Consider the following 20,826-nt stretch of genomic DNA (forward strand, 5'->3'; position numbering starts at 1 on the left):
TTCTGAGTCCATGACCTGGAAGTGATACTCGGCCACATTGTGTGTCTGAAACCCTATGACTCTGAAGAGCATCCTCAATGAAGGATCACTGTAGATGGCTGAAAGAGTGGCATGTGGTTAAATGATTTGGATCCTGTATGCATTAGAACTAATCAGCCTTGAAACATAAAACTTTATGGTGTATAATGTATAATGTACAGAATAGAAGAGCTGTAATTCAGAGGCTAGAGTCTTTTCATAACTATGGATGCTAGTTAATCCCACTCTGAGTATTAGCTTTGCTTAGGAAGAATCAGCATTTAATGAGAACCTTGTTCCAGGTTCTTCAGTTGGAAGATGCTTCCATGTTGTGTGTAGGGTTCATTTTGAAATTACCCGTCTTAATATAGGCAACTTGAACGTGAAGTTGCTCAGATGGTTTCAGAAGCTTTGTAATATTAAAGGAGGCACAGGCTCCCAGAGACTATGTACATAAGTACATGGCGAGGTGAAAGAAATACTGGAATAGGAGTGAATGCCTTTTCTGTGCTGTTTTTCCTCTTTAACTGTAAATAGGGCGGTCCTTATTTCAGCGTTTACCATTCCACCTCTCCAAAAATGAAGTGGATCTGAGAAAAAGCTGCTGGAGCTAGCTGAGATGTTCTCCAGCAGTAAAGATGGCAGTTTGCTTTCAGCTAGAGAGATGTCAAGACATGGTGGAGTGCATGTGTTGCTAATAAGCAGGGAGAAAACATCTCCAAAAGAGTAGGATTTCTCAACACACTGCTTCTTCTATAAAATTCTCAGAAACTGCCTTGAGTTGAAAGGATACTTTCCACAATAGCAGATTTGCAAACAAATCTTAGCTGCCAGAGAAGAGCCTTTATTAAGTGTGAATACAGCCTAGGTTCATTTGAGGGGAAAAAAAATTTATTTCAGTCTGTACAGTTATATGTATGTATACAGCACTGTGCCTAAGACAATGTTGGCTCTTTGCAGCAGCATATACAAAATAGCTCTCCTCATTCGCCTTCCATTCCCTCGGGCAGATATACGCCTGGAAACCTGCTTCCTGAGGTATGAGGATGAGGAGTGCACCCTACCCGTGGTTGGCCGCCACCGCATGGATGCCTGCTGCTGCTCTGTGGGAGCGGCCTGGGGAACTGAGGAGTGTGAGGAGTGTCCCCCAAGGAACACACCCGAGTACGAGGAGCTCTGTCCCAGAGGACCTGGATTTGCCACAAAAGAAATTACCAATGGGAAACCCTTCTTCAAAGGTACAGTGGTTCCCAGTGGTTGATTGCTCTTCTTTGAGATCCGCAGCATGCATTTTCCTGAGCCCTGAGGTCTACTGACAGAATTAGCGCATGTCACCAATGTGGCCATTGGGATCATCTCGGTATTCGTTCCTTGGTCTGAATTTTATATCTGTCACAGATTTTCTTTCTCAACCTCTCAGGACTTTTTGAGGTCACTTGCCTGTCCCATCGAGTCATGATTAAGCATTAAAGTAGATTTTAATACTACCCTACAGCTAAGCATAAGCCAAAGAAAGGTCTTGGGAAATTTGTATGCCATCTGCTAGAGCCCTTTATGTGCTAAGTTGAAGCCTCTGTGACACTGTGGTCAACCTGAGTATAGAATATGGTGAGAGAGACCCAGTGACAGATACTCTTTGTCCAAATACAGTGAAATCATTCCTGTAGCAAATACATTCCCATGACTTATGGCATTCCAAATTTTATTTTCTTATGCTATAATATAAAACCCTTATAAAAAGTAAGACATCATAGAGTTAATATAAAAATTGAGTTAACTTTTTGTGCACAAGGATACAGAACTTGCTTACTTTAGCATATGGAAAAATCATAATTGGCTACTCAGAATTCCAACTCTTCAGGGAGGCCCAGCCTATGTTCCCAGTATAGAGTTTTGTGGTGGTTACCTATTGTGTCTGGACCTAGTTATCATACTTCATACCTAAATGAATATATAAAAATGGGAAATGAGTATATAAATATCCTTATATTTATTTTTTTAATTACTCAATGAACGTTATTACATTTATAGCTGTACAATGATCATCACAGCCCAATTACAGCATTTCCATCCCAAACCCCCAGTGCATCCCCCCACACCACAACCTGTTTTATTTGAAAACCATAAGTTTTTCAAAGTCTATGAGTCATTATCTGTTCTGCAAAGAAGTTCATTGTGTCCTTTTTTTAGATTCCACATGTAAGTGATAGCATATGATGTTGGTATCTTGCTGTCTGACTGACCTTACTTAGCATGATAATTTCTAAGTCCATCCATGTTGCTTCAAACGTCATTATTTCTTTCCTTTTAATGGCTGAGTAATATTCCATTGTGTATCTTCTTTATCTACTCCCCTGTCAATGGACATTTAGGTTGTTTCCATGTCTTGGCTGTTACATAGTACTTCAGTGAACATTGGAGTGCATGTATCTTTTTAAGTCATGATTTTCTCTGGATAGATGCCCAAGAGTGGGATTGTTGAAATATCCTTACATTTAAAAGTGTGGAGTTTTTTTTTTTTTTTTTTCTCTACTGAGCATCTGGTTCAAGAAGTCCTGAGAATATAATTGTACTGTCTGGAGAGACAGTTTCTAGACAGCCCTCTGAAATGTCTCTTAAGTAAATGCAAAGGAACATGAATGATTTGCTTTTAAAGGCTGTGGCATTCCATTGCCACAGAAGGTCTGGATGGTCTTGAGATTTAACGTCTCTCATGACACTTGGTAGAAATGAACTTATATCTCTTGAGTGGCTCCCGTCGTGGCTCAGTGGAAATGAATCCGACTAGAAACCATGAGGTTGCGGGTTCGATTCTGGCCATGCTCAGTGGGTTAAGGATCCAGTGTTGCCTTGAGCTGTAGTGTAGGTTTCAGATGTGGCTCACCTGGCATTGCTGTGGCTGTGACTACAGCTCTGATATGACCCCTAGCCTGGGAGCCTCCACATGCCTCAGGTGCAGTCCTTAAAAAAAAAAAAAAAAAAAAAAAAAAAGGATAGAAAGGCCCCTCTAAAGGGAACTCAATCATATATAATATATGCATATTATTTGAGATACTATGTTAAATTAGTGTATATTTTTTAGAAAAAAATTAAATAGTATACATCATTTGTAAATGATTTAAATTATGAATGGCATTTCCTTTAATCTAAATTTTAGGTGTAAAAAAGCATAAATGAATATCTCATTCCACTACATACTCAATTGGTTGCTCTGAGGCAATCTATTTAAAAATCTTCTACATGCTTTAGATACAGAAGCTAATGGTTTAGAATTTTTATTCTTACAAGCAATTACTTCAGTGTTTAGTGTGTATAAGGTAGTGCCCTGGGCTTTAGAAGTCCAAGTAAACACACTCTTTACTTCTTTAATACGCCTTTCTAAAATGTAGACTTTTAAAAGTCTAGAACTGTTTACGGAATCCTATTTCTCACGGATCATCACATATCTTTAAAACTGAGTATGACCAAGACCTTAAATCAAGATCCTCTAATTCCTGGGTTTAGAATGGGGTGTTGAGCCCTCCTCACTGATCACTGATGGACTTTTCCCACATTCAATTTTTGTTGAAGACATCAACGAGTGCAAGATGATCCCCAACCTCTGTACCCACGGCAAGTGCAGGAACACTATCGGCAGCTTCAAGTGCAGATGTGACAGTGGCTTTGCTCTGGACTCTGAAGAAAGGAACTGTACAGGTCAGTAAGGGGCTTAGCCCAGAGGGACATCCCCTGGGACACCTCGCCTTTAACCCACTGCCTCAAGAAGGAAAGCGTTCCTGCTGCTCATTTGCTGCCCTTGCTGCTCCTGTGCAGATATTGATGAATGCCGCATTTCTCCTGACCTCTGTGGCCGAGGCCAGTGTGTGAACACCCCTGGGGACTTCGAATGCAAGTGTGATGAAGGCTATGAAAGTGGATTCATGATGATGAAGAACTGCATGGGTAAGTGGGTGAGCCTTTGATCATACAAATTCTAAGAAGCTTTGGTGACTCATCTCCTGTGTTCCCAGTTCTTCCTGCTCCCCTAAAGCCCTGGTCTCCTGACCAGTGAGTCAGCAATTGGTCAGTTGCAGAGAGAGACTGACATGTGGAAGGAATGAGGGGATGCATGCTGTCGGTGGTGGGTGGCCTCAGACACCGGGTATGGGTCCCTGAGAAGTGAATTTAACACCTGGAATAGAAACCCCAAGAAAGAGAGAACCAGATATAAGCTCTATTAGGGGCCACATTATAGGGTTTCTGTTCATCATTTCTGAAAAAGGAGATTGATTCAGATGGTTGCATTAAATGCTTTTGGACAAATGGTGCCAATATACTTGCTCGATGCAGGGTTGCCACAAACTTTCAATTTGTAAAAAACACAGTACTATGGAGTTCCTGTTGTGGCTCAGTGGGTTAAGAACCCAACTGGTATCCATGAGGATGCAGGTTCGATCCCTGGCCTCAATCAGTGGGTTAAGGATCTGGCGTTGCTGCAAGCTTCAGTATAGGTCACAGATACAGCTTGGATCTGCTGTTGCTGTGGCTATGGTGTAGGTTGGTGGCTACAGCTCCGATTTACCCCTAGCCTGGGAACTTCCATATGCTGCGGGTACAGCCCTAAAAAGAAAAAAACAAACAAACAAACAACAACAACAAAAAAAGCCACAATACTATGAAGCACAATAAAGCAGAGGGCAGTAAAGTGAGGTGGGATGGGGGAAAGGTGGTTGCATTAGTCAGGTTCCCAAGAAACAAGCCTGAAACAGGGCCTTTTTTTTTTTTTTCCTCGAGGGAGTGCTCTTATGAGGAACCTGTAAGGAAGTGAGGGAAACAGCATAGGGCAGGGGAAGAAGAGAGGCCAGTTGTTCAGCTGCATTTTAGTTTTAATCTGACCCCATAGAGGCCTTGGAGTGTGATTGTGCCAGAGAGTTTTCCCACCGCCAGGCAGGGAGGCTGAGATTTTATGCTCCCAGGTCAGTTCAGTTACTGGCCATGGCAGCCCCCAGCATAGGAGGGGTGTAACCGCTCACTGCCTAGCCTTGTCAGAGTGAGGTGGATGGCAGTTCTTTCCAAGAAGGGAGCCTATGAGCCAGCAGCAGCCAGGACTTCCAGCAACTGGCGGTGGGTGCACTGGCCTGGTCATGGGGGCCTGGGCAGGATGCCTCCCACATCTTCAACAGGGGTCCTCTCCGTTTTGCAGATATCGATGAGTGTCAGAGAGATCCCCTGCTGTGCCGGGGAGGCGTGTGCCTAAACACCGAGGGAAGTTATCGCTGTGAATGTCCTTCTGGTCACCAGCTGTCTCCCAACATCTCAGCGTGTATAGGTAAGTAGGAAGCCTGCTTCGCTGTGGTCAGTCATTCGGCTTGCATCTCTGCTAGGGTCAGAGGCTTATGGCTGACTATTCACTCTTCTTATTTTCTAAACAGACATCAATGAGTGTGAACTGAGCGCCCACCTCTGCCCCCATGGCCGCTGCGTGAACCTCATAGGGAAATATCAGTGTGCCTGCAACCCCGGCTATCACTCAACCCCTGACAGGCTGTTCTGTGTTGGTAAGTTCTGTGTTTCCTTTTACTTATTTTATTTAAAATTTTTTAAAGTATAGTTGATTTACAATGTTCTTTTAATTTTTGCTGTACAGAAAAGTGACCCAGTCATACATATATAAACATTCTTCTTCTCATATTTTCTTCCAACACGTTCAATCCCAAGAGATTGGATATAGTTCCCTGTGCTGTGCTGTAGGACCTTGTTGTCTTTAGTCTCTTCTAAAGCACTCAAGCAGTGTTCTCTGACTTCTGTTTGCATCACTAGTTACTTTTACTTAATCATGCCTGCTTTCTTGGAAGTGAAATTCTTCTCATGGTGGCTCACAATCTCTGGCTCTCACCTCCCTTGTCTATCAAAAGAACCAGTTCAAAGGAGGCTATGGAGTGTTTTAGCTCTAGCAAGTATAATTTGACCTGTGCTGCTTTGACTAGAGAAACGGTAGCAGCCCATGCTTTCTGTCTCCACCTGCACACCCAGGCAAAGCAGCAAGGGATTACTAACCACCTGAAATCAACACAGCCTGGAGAGTGCCAGAGAAGGACAAAAAGCAGAAGCTGTGATCCCTGCCCTCAAGTGCTTTAGAGCAGCTCAAAGATTCCAAAGAATAATTCTTGGGAGCAAGACCATAGTATGTCTATTGCTCACAGTGCAATAGAGGCCAGGTCTGGGGCTGTGTTAAAGTGGGGTTTTGTGGGACAAGCATTTTGCTTTGTGGCTGGCCCTTGGGAGGTTTAGTTGTGCTGCGAAGAGTGGCACAGAAAGCCCTGTGGCTTTATTGTGCCCAAAGTCAAAGTGAAACTTTGTGGAAACTGCCAGGTTTTGCCTGTTTGGGGGTAGACCCCATGTGGAACTGCCAAGTCTTACATGGTTTCCACCCAGAATCGTAAATCAGCCCAGATTCTTCTGAAGCATGTCCCAGGACAATTCAGAACTCCAATTCGGGTCCTTGAAAAAGATTGGAACCTCAGCCAAACTGAGTGTCAAGTTTGGAATGGAGTCTGTGCCCCAGGGAATGTCACCTGCATGCCCACTGTTATCACTGAGCTATGTCCCAGCACCCAGCACTTCTCCTACATTGCACATGGCATGCCATATATTGCATAATTAATCATTCATGTAACTCCCTGACTGCAGTATAAGCATTATGAGTGTCCATCTTATTCACTAGTAGATTCTCATCTCTAGCACATGGTAGGTGTATGGTTAATATTTGTTGAAGGAACCAAACGATGCAGTGACTTTCAGCTGCCCTAGGATGATTTTATAATTTTGTATTTTGTTTTGTTTTTTTGAACCCATGCATACCTGCAAACTTTACACAGCTACCATCATCACAAACACAGAGGAAAGTGATATTATTTTGCTTTTTCTTAGACATTGATGAATGCAGCATAATGAATGGTGGCTGTGAGACCTTCTGCACAAACTCTGAAGGCAGCTATGAATGCAGCTGTCAGCCGGGATTCGCACTAATGCCTGACCAGAGGTCTTGTACTGGTAAGTAGGTCTTGGCCTCCTGGGAACTCTCTCAATAATAAGCCCCTATGTAGAGTGGTTCAGGGGCTGGGATTTGGAGTCAGACAGTCCTGGGTTCAAATCTTTGTTTTTCCATGTTTTAGCTGTGTGTTCTTAATTAAGATCCTTGGCATCCAGCCCCTCATCTATAAAGCGGGGTTCAGATTGTCTTTGTGGAAGAGTATGCACAGCACTCAGTATAGTACCTGGCACATGCTCAGTGAGTGGAATATAAACACATTTTCTTTATTGGTCAGACTTTTGAAGAATCTGATCTTATGGCTTATTTCTGTGCTACTCAGGGTGTGTTTCCTGGACTGGCAGCATCAGCATCAGCATCTGCTGAGATTGTGTTAGAAATGCAAAATCTCAGGCCCCATCCTAAATCTACTGAATCAAAAACTCCCTGAAGTGGATCTTAGTAATCTGTTTTCACAAACCTTCCAAGTGGTTTTGGATGCATGCTAAAATTTGGGAACTGCTGGTCTAATTTACACATGCTGTTGTATCACCCTGTGCTAGAAAGAGCCATGTCTTCAGTTAGAGATAGGAAATGAGGTGGGTAATACCAGTTTTCATTTGCATTCAGAGTAAGAATACTTAGGTTTAGGAACCAAAATTATATTATTGGACCTACTAAAATATCCCTTAAAAGCCTTGGATATAAATTTGGCTCTCAAAATTAAAATTTGAAAATAAATATTTTTGCTAAAAATGCACTTAAGTAGATATGCTTATTTAGAGCAATTTTTACCTTCAAATATCTTTAAAACAGCAGATAATAGACATTAGGTATTTAAATTTGACATCAGGAAAATAAATTTTGAATGATAAATTTATATCAGAGATAAAAGTGCTAATTAAATGATGGTTTTTTACATGGTTGTGGACCTCCACCCTGAACTGTATGTTGTAAATTATGTGTGTATGTGTATATATATGTGTGTGTGTGTGTGTGTGTGTGTGTGTGTATGTATATATATACACACACACACACGTATTTTTTTTATTTCGCCACACTTGTGGCATGTGGAAGTTCCTAGGCCAGGGATTGAATCCATGCCACAGTTGTGGTCTAAACCACAGCTGGGGCAATGCCGGATCCTTAACCTGCTGCATCACAAGGGAACTTCCAAATATTAAAAACCTTGAAAATGGTTCTCTTCTTTTTTACCCAAGATAACCTGATGGGACAATTTATATAGATCTTCATTTGGAGTTGAGAGCTAATAGTCTTATATGGGAGTGGACCAAGTTTACTTGTCTTAGGCTAGTTAACTTTTCGTAACTGAGTAATGAGCCAGTATCAACAATATGCCATTGTTGGTTTCCTCTGCAGACATTGATGAGTGTGAAGATAACCCCAATATCTGTGATGGCGGTCAGTGTACAAACATACCTGGAGAGTACAGGTGCTTGTGTTATGATGGATTCATGGCGTCTGAAGACATGAAGACTTGTGTAGGTAAGCAAAGAAGACAGAATTTTCTAATTGTCTGGTTATTCACGAGCTCTGTTAAGTTACATAAAGATTTGTTTGGGTAGTGGGTAGATCTATGGGGAAAAGCAAGGATACTTTGGGACATAGTACTAATAATATTCCAAGGCCAGTGTTCCAAAAAGCAACTTTCTTATGCCTGTGATGTGATTGTCTTGTTAGCTGTGTTATATAAACTGAGCTAACCACTGTCTAGAGGGCTGTTTCTTTTATGTTTGTGTATTATTTCTGTCCTCTTAACCATTCCCTTGCTCCAACTAGAGAGTTTAGGCTTTTGAAATGTTTGATTAAAGGCAAGCAAAATTTATTTCTTACAAGAATGAAGTCAATTCTAGAATTGTTTGTACTTGTTTTGGAGAGTTTCTATTACTGTCTTCAAATCTGTTAAAGTTTTTAATGCAATTTATAACCTGCCTTTAATCCAATTTAGTATATTTTAAATCTCAGACATTGAAGTTTTATCTCTAAGAGTCTGATATAGTCTTTTTAAAAAATATCTTCTGTGTCTAGGCTTAGAATGTCCAATCATTTATCTCGCTTTTGAACACAGGGGATATAGTTATAATAACTGTTTTAATTTCCTTGTTTACTAATTCTATCACCTGTGTCAGTTGTGGATCATTTCAATAAACTGATTTTTCTCTTCATTATGGGCCCTATTTTCCTCCTTCATTGAATGCCTAGTAATTTTTGATTGGATGCCAGATGTTATAAATTTTGCCTTACTAGGTGCTGAATATTTTTGTACTCCTAGAAATATGCTTGAGCTTTATTTCGGAACATAGTTAAGTTATTTGGAAATGGACTGGTCCTGCTTTTAAGCTTTTAAGCAGCAGTGAGGGTAGGGCTACTTTGCTCTATTGCTAAAGAAAGACCTTGCTGGATGCTCAACTTGCTTCCCTGTGAATTATGAGGTTCTCCAGTCTGGCTGATAGGAACAGGCACAATTCGAGGCCTTCTGAGGACTCTGGTCCTTCTAGTTCTTTTGGATGGTATTTTCTCCAGCTTCATTACATGAATGTACTGATCACTACTCGTCTGATTACTTGAGTTCAGCCTTCTGCAGATCTCTGGAACAGAAAGATGTCTCTCTGTCTCTCTTTCTAAACATCTCTTTTCTGTCCTTTACTCACCCTTGTGAACTCTAGCAACCTTGGCCTTCAACTCAGGGACGTTGCCTGGTTCCACCTGTCACCCTTTCTATGCCATTGCCTTAAAACTCTTCCTACACAGTAACCTGGAGCATTTGTAGAACTCACCTAGTTTGTCTTCTTTCAGGGATCACTGCTTTTGTTGCCTGTATTGTCCTTTTTGTTGTTATTTTAGGTCAGAAGTTACATTTGGTTCCTATTACTCCATCTTAGCCAGAAATGAAAGTCAAGATTGAAAATATTTAAATTACATCACATACGTATCTCTCAAAAACCCTCACTGAAGTTCTAGGAATTAAAGCAAATGAAAAAAAAAAAGGATAATTTTTAATTTGGGAAAGAAGTGAAGATTGTTAACTATCTGCATCTATCTTTTCTTTTAAAAGATGGAACCAAGACATTGGCATCGTGCAGTCTGAATTAAAATTTTCATCTGGCAACAGAATATGCTGTTGTAAAATATTTTCTAGACTGTCACATAAGCAGGCTCTATCCCCAGCCCACAGTCAATCAGCTTATTTGATTACTTGACTAGCTATGGCCTAGATAAAAAGGCAGTCTGCAATGTAGAAAGCAGACGAGAGTGAACAATGTAGATACGCTTTCCTTTATGAGTGAAAATATTTCATCTTTTCTATTTACTTGTCATAGTTGCTTTATCTCAGGGAAAAAGTTTTCAGTGATATCAAACAAATGGTTATATGTATTAATAATATCTGCCATTTACAGATGTCAATGAATGTGACCTGAATCCAAATATCTGCCTAAGTGGAACCTGTGAAAACACTAAAGGTTCATTTATCTGCCATTGTGATATGGGATATTCAGGCAAAAAAGGAAAAACTGGCTGTACAGGTATGTTTTTTTTTCAAGTTGAACAGTAAAACCTTAAGTGGTTAAGAGATTGCTACCGTAATTATAGACTAATACAAGTTTTAATACTATTAATATTTTAACTGCATGGTAAAGTGTTTTGTGTAATAATATTTTTCATTAACTTAGCCTGTATGTTGTTGAAACTTGACATACTCTAGTTTAGATTTTGTTTTTTTCCTTTACCTGTGACAAAAAGGCATATGGGATAAATTACCACTAAAAATAACACTTTCAATATCAACATTTTTATGAGGTTAAAATAACATTTTTATATCAAAGTAGTTAACATGCTAATTACCAAACTTTGTACCCTTTTATTAAAGAAGACCTTTCTTAATACCCTCTGTTGCCAACACTTTCATTTAAGGTTTTATGAGTGGAATTGCTTTTTAAAAACACATCCTGTAGTTCATATATTTCATAAGTTCTCATCAATCTTCCAGTCCCTTAAATTAGTGTGCTTGTAAAGCATTAAGTTGGTTTAGCCCTAATAAGTTTTTATTAGGGATTTTGCTCAGGATTTAGCAAATCTCATAAAGTAATAATTAAACCATTAGTTTTGTTTGTTTAATACCAACAGTGCATAAGAAGTTCTTTTCACCCATATTTATAGATTATTCTATTAAATATCAAATGGAAGAAGTCACTCTGAGTGAATAATGTTGTTTTTAAGTGTTTAGTTGATGTTTTCACCCTTGAGGCAGTGATGTTTAGCATGTAGAATAATGAAGTTTTACTATAGTTCTCTATAGTAATAAAACATATTATGGCATATAGCATAATTTAAAACTTAATGGAGACCGTGGTGAGCTTGAATTTGGTAAATACATAATTTCTTTACAGATAATAGATTTTAATTTCAAAAGCCAGCTTGGCAAGCCATTGTGACTTAAACATTAAAATATTTGCATATCAGCAATGTGGTAAATGTACATATCCTTAATTATATTGACTTTTTTTGGTGGCTGCACCTGTGGCATATGGAAGTTTCAAGGCCAGGGATTGAATCTGAGCGACAGCTGTGACCTATGCATAGCTGCAGCAATGCCAGATCTTTTTTTTATTATTATTATTTTAAATTTATTTTATTTTTATTTTTATTTGCTTTTTAGCGTCACACCCATAGCATATGGAAGTTCCCAAGCTAGGGGTAAAATGAGAGCTACAGCTGTTGGCCTACACCACAGGCACATCAACTTGGGATCTGAGCCACGTCTGCAACCTACACCACCACAGCTCATGGCAACACCGGATCCTCAACCCACTGAAAGAGGCCAGGGATCGAACCTGCATCCTCATGGATACTAGTCGGATTCATTTCTGCTGCACCACAATGGGAACTCCAGTGCCAGATCTTTTAACCAATTGCCTGAGACCAGGGACCTAACCCCCTGCTCTGCAGTGACCCTAGCTGATGCAGTTAGATTCTTAACCCACTACAACATGGTGGGAACTCCAATATTGACATTTCTTAAGAAAGTTTCCAATATATGTATTATCATTGTAAACTGTTCAATAATGTCATGTTTTAAATATATACATACACAGATCTCACCAATAAATTACTATTGGTTCAAAAATGACAATCTAGCAAAATTATAAAAAGAAGCATGAAGTTAGAGTATTTTCGTGCTGACTATATTAGTCTTCATGTGAAGCATGACCGGGGTCCATTCTGATAAAAGGCACAGAGTTTCAAATCTTAGGTCCTCACGTGGTCTCTGGGATATAAATGATGCTTAGCTTAGTATGTCTGTGGTTGAACCTTTATTTTTAGCTTCCATTAAAAATATAGGACTCAGGATAAGGGGTGTTAGTCTGATAAGGGAAGGTAGGACTGCTCAATATTACATTTTACCTGATAGATGCTAATACCATTGTCTGGCTGAGTTGAACTCACTGAAATTCAACCCAGAGAACTGTGATCTTTATGAAGGGAAAAGTTAATCTAATGGGACAGTCTTCGTTCCCCATAAGAAAAAGATTTCTAGAATTTCATGCTCCAAATTCCAGCTAAAAGAGGCATATGCAGAGGCTGATTATTTTAGACCTCATACCATGAAGAAAGCTTAAATTTTCAAGTGGCATTATTATCATTTTAGGTCAATAAGGTATAATGTATGTGATATCCTTGGCACAGTATATGGCATGCAGTAGCTGGTCAGTAAATCACAGCTATTTGTTGCCATTATGAAGTGAGACACATAGACACAGTGTCTAGAAGCCATTTAAATTAAAAACATAACTTCTAGTCTAGCAAAATTCTATACTACTATTTACTGATATGCTTGAAATGAATTTAAAGAAAGAAAACTTATGCTGTATATGCAAAAACATTTTTCATGATTGAGTTTGCACAGACACTAAGACTGCAGTGATGATCAATGTGTATTCCACGTCAGATGAGATGACACCAGTTTGACATTCAGAATGGCAGTCTTTTAGTAAATCACATGAACAGAAACAGAGAAGCAAAGTTCAAGGAATATTCTATATCTTTCCCCAAGGGCCACCATCCCCCTTTCCCACTTGTAAGTGGTGGCCTAAATGATTTTGCAATTTCATCTGTAGAGAGAATTGAATTTCAAGGCCCCTTTGATACCATAGTAGCCATGAGCTTGAGGAACTCACCAGGGTGCTCTGCCGTTGTGCAAGTGTTCCCACCGGGGAAGCAGCCCTCCAGTGAAGTTTGGAAGGACAGGGGTGGGGTGGGGGGCTTCAGGCAGGAAGGAAAAGAAGTCCCCGTAAGTACTGTTCAAATACTGTTATTAAATACTGTTATTAACAACTCGAAGTATTGCATTTGGTTGAAAATGACTTACACAAACAGGAATTGGCAGTGAGTTGGGTATACTTAAAAACAAGTTTTTAAAAATCTGAGCCAAAATGTTTTTAATCCCGTGTAACTGGGGCTCTTCTGGCCTGCTTTTAGTTTAAAATTAGTGTCACTCACAATTTAGAATACCATCAGGTTCCCTTGGTGATAGTCATGTTAAAGACAAGTGTTTATAATGTCCCAGGCAACTTATGTAAATAGAGATATGTATCTCCCCTAATGGGATAAGCAAGCCTCACAACAAATAACAGTAGGGAACAGACCCGGAACTCTGTTTTGACGTCAGACAAAAGAAATGTATCTACATCTATTTCTACACATTTACAGTGTGTATGCCTACATCTAATATGTCTGCATATATTTTAATGAGTAATTTGTAAAGGAATTCTAAGAATATGTATGCTATTTCATAGGGAGGGACTTTGTTTCATGAGAACTTAAAAAATGTCCTCTGGGTTCCATTACAGCTTTGTCTAAATATTTCAGCTCCCTTGTCATTACTGATTGTTTCCATTTTAACAAATAAACATGTTTTTTTTTTTTTTTTCTCCCCCAATCACTTTAGCAGTGTTCAGAATCCACCCACTGACTTACATTCCCAGCCCACACAGATGTTAAGGGTTTCTTTTTTCTCCTTAAGCTTTGTTCACATCATGGCTATGGCTGAGGGTAACATTGGATTTGATGGAGGAAGAATGTACATTTCCTTGAAACCTAGAACACAGCCCTTGTATCCTTCCCTTAAGGGGGCTGGATTACATTTTTTTTTTTCCTGTGGCCCACGCTGTCAAGGCTTCTGACACTCATGCTCCATAATTGTAATCAGACAACAAATTGGATGAAGAAAAACTGGGTTGCTGCCTGGTGCCACCCCTGGCAGGTCCTGGCTTTCATAAGCGAATCTGTAAGACCTCCCTCTCTTCCTGGGCTCCCTCAGGCAGTGAGTAAGGCATACTATTAGAGTCAAAATTGTTTTTAGTTAAAATGGCAGGATTGCTGGGCAGTTCCATGTCTCAGACTCTGTGCCTTTCGCACGAGTCATGGTGCTGTGGGTCTTACTTAGTCCATGAAAGAGGATCATATACCTTGGAACCACCAGCTCTCAGTGAAAATCCACTCGCATTTCCTTCCAGCTTCTTATCATTGCTAATTGTCCTCAACTGGCTGTAAGCCTGTGAAAAACTCTGTGGGTGTTCAGCAAAAGACCCTTGGCTTCATTTTGGGTCCAAACTGAGAAATCCTAGTAGCCCTCATGTTTGGCCTCTCCACTCACTCTAACGTCCTCTTCCCCGCCTCACCAAGGAGATTCTGGCTCTGCCCGGTTAGGGTGCTCATGACCGAGGCCCAGATGGCAGGAAGGCAGGTATTGGTGACACAGCTTCTCGAGACATGACTGTCAAGAGGAGGCCGGAGCAGCTCAGAGCACTCTCCCTCGAGCATCAGATTTGAGTGAAACACACTCAGAACCTAGGCGTAAGGTCTTCTCAGACTATATACCCTTGCCCTTCAAGAGAGCCATGCAAGTAGGACCTTTGAGTCTCTTTAAGGGAGCTTTAGTGGGGTGAGGGAGGTTGCAGTGTCAGCCCCGAATTTGAATTTCTTTGCTTTTCTTGGCTTATGCTTGTTCTTAATCTTAAAAAGGAATTTTCTGTCTGGAGCAAACTTGTGGGGGAAAGAGAACATTTGTACAGGAAGAGATGTTTTTGGCAAACATGTGCTGTGTTTCTTTCACATTATTGAAGACTTGAGTGTTTGCATATAGTATTTTTGTTTGCTTGTTTCCATTATGGCTCAGTTTCCCCTTCTGTTTGCTTTTATAATCAGGTGCAATCTTAGGTCCAAGTCTGCCATGGAAACAATTGAATGAGTAGTTGTCGGCACATGCACACACATACATGCAGAAGCCTTTTTCTCAGAGATCTCTTTACACTTTATGATCAAGTCTAATTCCCTTGTTACATACCAGCAATGTCAGCCATTGAGATAATGACTTCTACAAATACTCACAAAATGGATAATTGAATATTATCTGCCGAATTATTCTCTCCTCCTATCCCAAAGCCCTTAATCCATGGCTTCTTGCAAATATAATTTCTTTTCACCCTGAAAATGTTGTGATAAAGCTGCAGATATTTTCTCGAATTGGAAATTTATGTTAATATGTTATTAATGATAACAAAAGAAGAGAAAGTCTCCTTAAAAAAAAATAAAGTTATTTTCCAGGAGTTCCTATTGTGGCACAGAAGAAACGAATCCAACTAGGAACCATGAGATTGCAGGTTCGGTCCCTGGCCTCCCTCAGGGGGTTAAGGATCCGGCATTGCCATGAGCTGCGGTGTAGGTCGCAGACGTGGCTCAGATCTGGCATTGCTGTGGCTGTGGCATAGGCCAGCAGCTGTAGCTCCAATTTAACCCCTAGCCTGGGAACCTCCATATGCTGCAGGAGCAGCCCTAAAAAAAAAAAAAAAAAAAAAAAAAAAAAAAAAAAAAAAATTTAAAAAAAGGTTATTTTCCTAATAGCAAGGTTAAATATGGAAGGTAAAAATTCCCTGTGAAAATAAGGGTATCTTTGGTTATTAGAACATTGAAAAGAAAAAGATAACAGGATTACTAGATTGACAGGCTATGATCATTTCTGAAAATTGTGCTAGAGAATATTTCTCTAAATCTGTTCATACTTACCAAGATTTTGAAAGCAGGACTCCTAAGCTGGACTTAGAATACAGTCTTAATGTGACTAAAGAAATTAGCCTGATTAGGCAGCTGTGCCCCAAGTAAAGAGCACCAAGTTGGGGGTGGGGAAGGTGAGTTCCAGGTGCTCCCCTCTCTGCCCCTTACTGACTTTGGGGCCCTGGCAAGTTCTCACGCCTTTGGGGACCTCTGTTTCCTCCTCTGAGAAACTGAAGATTAGGAAAGTCTTGGCACTCAGAAAATGCCTTGATTCTATAACATCTAAAGTTTTCGGTACTTAGGCAGTTGAGTTCATTGTTTCTACCTAACTCGGATATCATGACAGAGAAAGGAGGGACATAAGGCAGGACACTGCAAGACTAGTGCTTTGCATCATTATCTCTAAGCAAGTGATTATCTGAGAAAGAAAGAAGTGTCCCTGACCCTGGCCTGGGAACCCCTAGGTCAGGCTTGCTTTCTTGAGTTCTCCTGCTTATTTACACTATTATCCCTGGGCTGGCCTTCCCCCTCATTTCCTTGGAATGTTTCATGCTCAATTAGTCAGTTGGTTAAAGCTCCCAGTCACAAGTTTAAAGCTGCCTGGTATGTGCCTCTCCTGACCTGCCTTAATAGCTCAATAAGTTCACATAGCTGCCAAGGTTACATTAAAACTCACCTATACAATACATTGGTACTGGAAGAACATTCTTCCAGGCATGTTTTCATTGTATAATTATTAGTGATATTACAAAGTATTTTTGTAGGGAAAAATGACATTATGTAATTTTGTGTTTTCTCTAGAAGTTATAAAGAAGCCAGAGATCTCAGGATCATTTCAGAACTTCAGATGGAACATTTGGCAAAGAGCATGTTTCCAAACACTTTCAAATCATTTAATTGGGCTTCTTAAGTAAACAAAAGGGTAAACATAAGTTGCTTGCCCTTTCCATTTCATGCCACTATAAAGGGATCACTGAAAATTCTTGCAACATTTCATATGCCAAAATTCATTTTCTTAACCTAACTTTTGTGTTAGATACTGGTTTCCATGTAGAATCATACTATCTATACCTATGAGTTCTTATTCTTAGTTATTGAAAAAGTTGATTATGAGGTTAAGTGTCTCTCTTTCACTATATAATGGATGAATTTGGGGAAATAAGATTCTGGTGCCAATTCCAATTATGGCACTATCTCACTGTCTTTTACTGCAACTCAATTTTGACAACCATCTACCTGAAGATAGGGTCAGATTCCACAGGTTAGGGGCTCAGCCCCATAAAGTTGTCCCTACTTGAGATACCAATTGCAAGTCCGGATTGTTTGTTACATGACCATTTGTCTCTAAATCAGAGGTTCCCACCCTCCCCTCCTTGGGTTTGATTGATTTTGCTAGAGCTGACCAAACCCTACCCATTTGGCTTTTTATGGAGGCTTGATTACATATGGATGATTGATTCAACTATTGGCCTTCGGTGATGGATTCAAGATGGAGTCAACCTCCGCTCCTCTTCTCTCCGTAGAGGTGTGGGGTAGGGGAGACTGAAAATTCCAACCTTCTAATCATGTAGTTGGTTTTCTTGGCAACCAGCCCCCATCCTCCGTGCTTTCCAAAAGTCACCTCATTAACATAACAAAAGACACCTTCATCACACTCAGCACTTAGGAAATTCCAAAGGGTTTAGGAACTCTGTGCCAGAAACAGGACGAAGACCAAATGTATATTTCTCGTTATAACACAATACCACAGGAAACAAACATGTTTTGCTTTATACTTTATCTGCTCTTCTGTAACACTTCTATATTTTAGAGTCTGTCTTAGATGAATTTGGAAATGGAATTTTGAAGAATGGAGAATTTTTGAGAATTTGGAGTCTTAGCAGTGTGACCCCTAGTCTGGTTCTCCTTTACAGAAAAATCTCTATTGAATTGATTTGAGTTTTACAGGAAATACACAAGAAGATTTGGGTCCCAAAGTGCTAGGACTCTGAGAAGCTAGAGGAAAGATAGTTCACATACTGCCTTACGGAATATTCTCTGCAAATGCTTGAATGAACAATATCTAAAGTAAAACTTTTATAGAAATAAAGCATGATGAAATAATAGTTTTATATTTAAGAATGAAATCATGTTTAGTATGTACAATATGATTGAAAAAGTTTCCTAACAAGCTAACAACATTGTATTCCTTCATCTGTATGAGATACGAAAGCAATGTGCACATTTCTCTGTGGTTGATTTAATAAAGATATTGGGAATTGAAACACATGACTGTGAGTGTTAATAGGATGGAAGGCTAGGCAACTCACTTAAGACTGTCAACTGGAAGGAGGTTCATTTTGTTTTGCAATGACTGGACATTTTCATTAAAATAATGGAAAGTAATTAGAGTCAGCAATAGCAAGCAGCATCATGTTTGTTGTTCTTTATAAACTGAAATTTAAAACTGTTTGATTTATGTAGAATGTACATGTGGATGCTAAACCAATCTATGTTATATTGTGAGAAGTATGAAAACAAGTCAACTTTTGAATATTGCTAAGTTATTTGAAAGATCCAAAAGGTATCTGTGCTAAACATTTTTTTTTTTTCCTAAACCACTGGTTATTTTTCCAGACATCAATGAATGTGAAATTGGAGCACACAACTGCGACAGGCACGCTGTATGTACCAACACGGCAGGAAGCTTCAAATGTAGCTGCAGCCCCGGGTGGATCGGAGATGGCATCAAGTGTACTGGTGGGTTGGAAAATCACAGAAATTGCTTCTTATGAACTGCATGGGTGATAGATATGAAAATATCAATGCTGGAAAGATAAATTAAATTTGTGTATTATCAGTTCTAAATGTCACATTTTCTGTTTGTCACTCTTAAGATCTGGATGAATGCTCCAATGGAACACACATGTGCAGCCAGCATGCAGACTGCAAGAATACCATGGGCTCTTACCGCTGCCTCTGTAAGGAGGGCTACACCGGAGATGGCTTCACTTGTACAGGTAGGAGGCTCCTGTTAGAAACAGCTGTGGAAATGGCAGCCAGCAAAGCAAGGTGCTCCATGCCTTCCAGACCATTAAGTCTTTGCTGAAGGCTGAGTCAGTTATAAACAACTTGAAACAGAAGAGATTAATTATTTGAAACTACATCCGTGTGGAATGGGAATTTAGAGTGATCTCAGAAACTAAATATATAGTTACATATGTGTATCTCTAGTTATATAGTTGATGTATATGTGTGTAATGATGTCATGAGTTTAAAACAAATCACACTTCTTTTATCATCCTTAACCTTTATAATTTGGGGCCTATTTCTCACTGCTGATTTGTTTTCCATATGAAACCCAAGAATAAACTTGCTGTAGGAAACTATGTGAGGAAGAGAAATTATATGTTCTGAATCAGATCAATAGTCCCTCTTTTTCTCCCACTAGCCATCATTGTTATCATTCCACATTGGTGTAAGAATTTCGTAATGGCTTTGAAAGGATTTCCTTCTCTTCCCATTTTTCAATATATTAATGACATTTTCTTCTTAACTCTAATGAATAGTCATAGAATTAATGTGAACTATGACCTGTATTTAAATATGTATGATTATAAGCATGATTGTATACATACATGATACACTTAGCATGACCATGTATATACAGACAGCACTTTTTAAGTCAGGGCTTTGGTATTAAATCAGATATTGAGGTTCATTTCTCATTGGTCATCAGGTAGCATAGCTGCTTTTATGACTTGAAGCATTAATTTATCCTGAGCACTCTGCTCACAAGAAGTCATTTAAATATAAAAGAGGCTAGGGCCCATTAAGTGATTTACCTGGAATTTTTTTTTAACTCACTAAATATGTCATCATATTTGAAACTGTTTTTAACTCAGTGAAACTTTGTCATCATAAGCCTCTCATTGCTTTTTAGAAAATACTGAGTTTCATGTATCAGGCAAATATGGTTCATGTGTTTCCTAGTTAATGCTTGTGATTATTAGCAAAACGCAGAAGAGTTTAAGCAGGTAGGAATTTGTGGTCTCTTCTATAATTGCTATTCTGGGTCATTTGCTGCCCACCTGAGCTGAGCCTGAAGCCTGAGAAACAGGTACAAACCAGGGCATGTTACTTCCTGTCATGGAAGTGTCTCATATTGATGACCCTGCTTACAGAAGCTTTAGTGTGAATGATCCATTTGATTTATTACCCATTTTACATTGTGGGAGAAAATTTAGCATTTAAGATCCCATATCTGAACCTCAGGTTCACTAAATATTCAATATTGATGTCCAAGAGAGAAAAATGAGTTTAAATGTGTAGCGGAGAAATGATGAAACACCACAACCCTTAAGAAGTTGAAAATGTTAAGAACCGTTGGATGTGAGAAATCAGCAAGCTCTTAATGAAGGAAGAGTAACTTGCTTTCCTTCCTGGCTGTAGATCTGGATGAATGCTCTGAGAACTTGAATCTGTGTGGCAATGGCCAGTGCCTAAACGCTCCAGGAGGATACCGCTGTGAATGTGACATGGGCTTCGTGCCCAGTCCTGACAGGAAAGCCTGTGAAGGTAAGTAACTGAGGGGGAAGCTGAGGGGCCTTGCAGGGCCTGATGAGATCAGGTTATGTAAACATTCCTGATAGGGTCTTTGTTTTGGTGTTTTTACACTGAAGTGTGACTTGACCATCTAACCTGGTCAGTTCAGTTTGTGAAGGGATTAGGTCTCCTGCTGGACCATT

At 39.6% G+C, this 20,826-nt stretch overlaps 1 protein-coding gene across 2 annotated transcripts in view; it reads left to right on the plus strand.

Annotated features, from left to right (window-relative positions):
* Window positions 1-20,826, plus strand: part of FBN1 (fibrillin 1) — a 258,581-nt gene that overhangs the window by 171,236 nt on the left and 66,519 nt on the right. For both annotated transcript variants that reach the window (XM_085011361.1, NM_001001771.1), the window contains 11 exon segments: window positions 1,029-1,256; window positions 3,589-3,714; window positions 3,832-3,960; window positions 5,201-5,326; window positions 5,430-5,555; window positions 6,928-7,050; window positions 8,408-8,533; window positions 10,447-10,572; window positions 18,716-18,838; window positions 18,976-19,098; window positions 20,531-20,656. In XM_085011361.1, coding sequence (XP_084867487.1) covers window positions 1,029-1,256; window positions 3,589-3,714; window positions 3,832-3,960; window positions 5,201-5,326; window positions 5,430-5,555; window positions 6,928-7,050; window positions 8,408-8,533; window positions 10,447-10,572; window positions 18,716-18,838; window positions 18,976-19,098; window positions 20,531-20,656 — 1,482 coding nt within the window.

Source organism: Sus scrofa, chromosome 1 (assembly GCF_054392235.1).
Source record: "Sus scrofa isolate SSC_HxYL_T2T_F1_AM1 chromosome 1, Sscrofa_HxYL_maternal_Yorkshire_Landrace_v2.0, whole genome shotgun sequence".
NCBI classification, from domain to species: Eukaryota; Metazoa; Chordata; class Mammalia; order Artiodactyla; family Suidae; genus Sus; species Sus scrofa.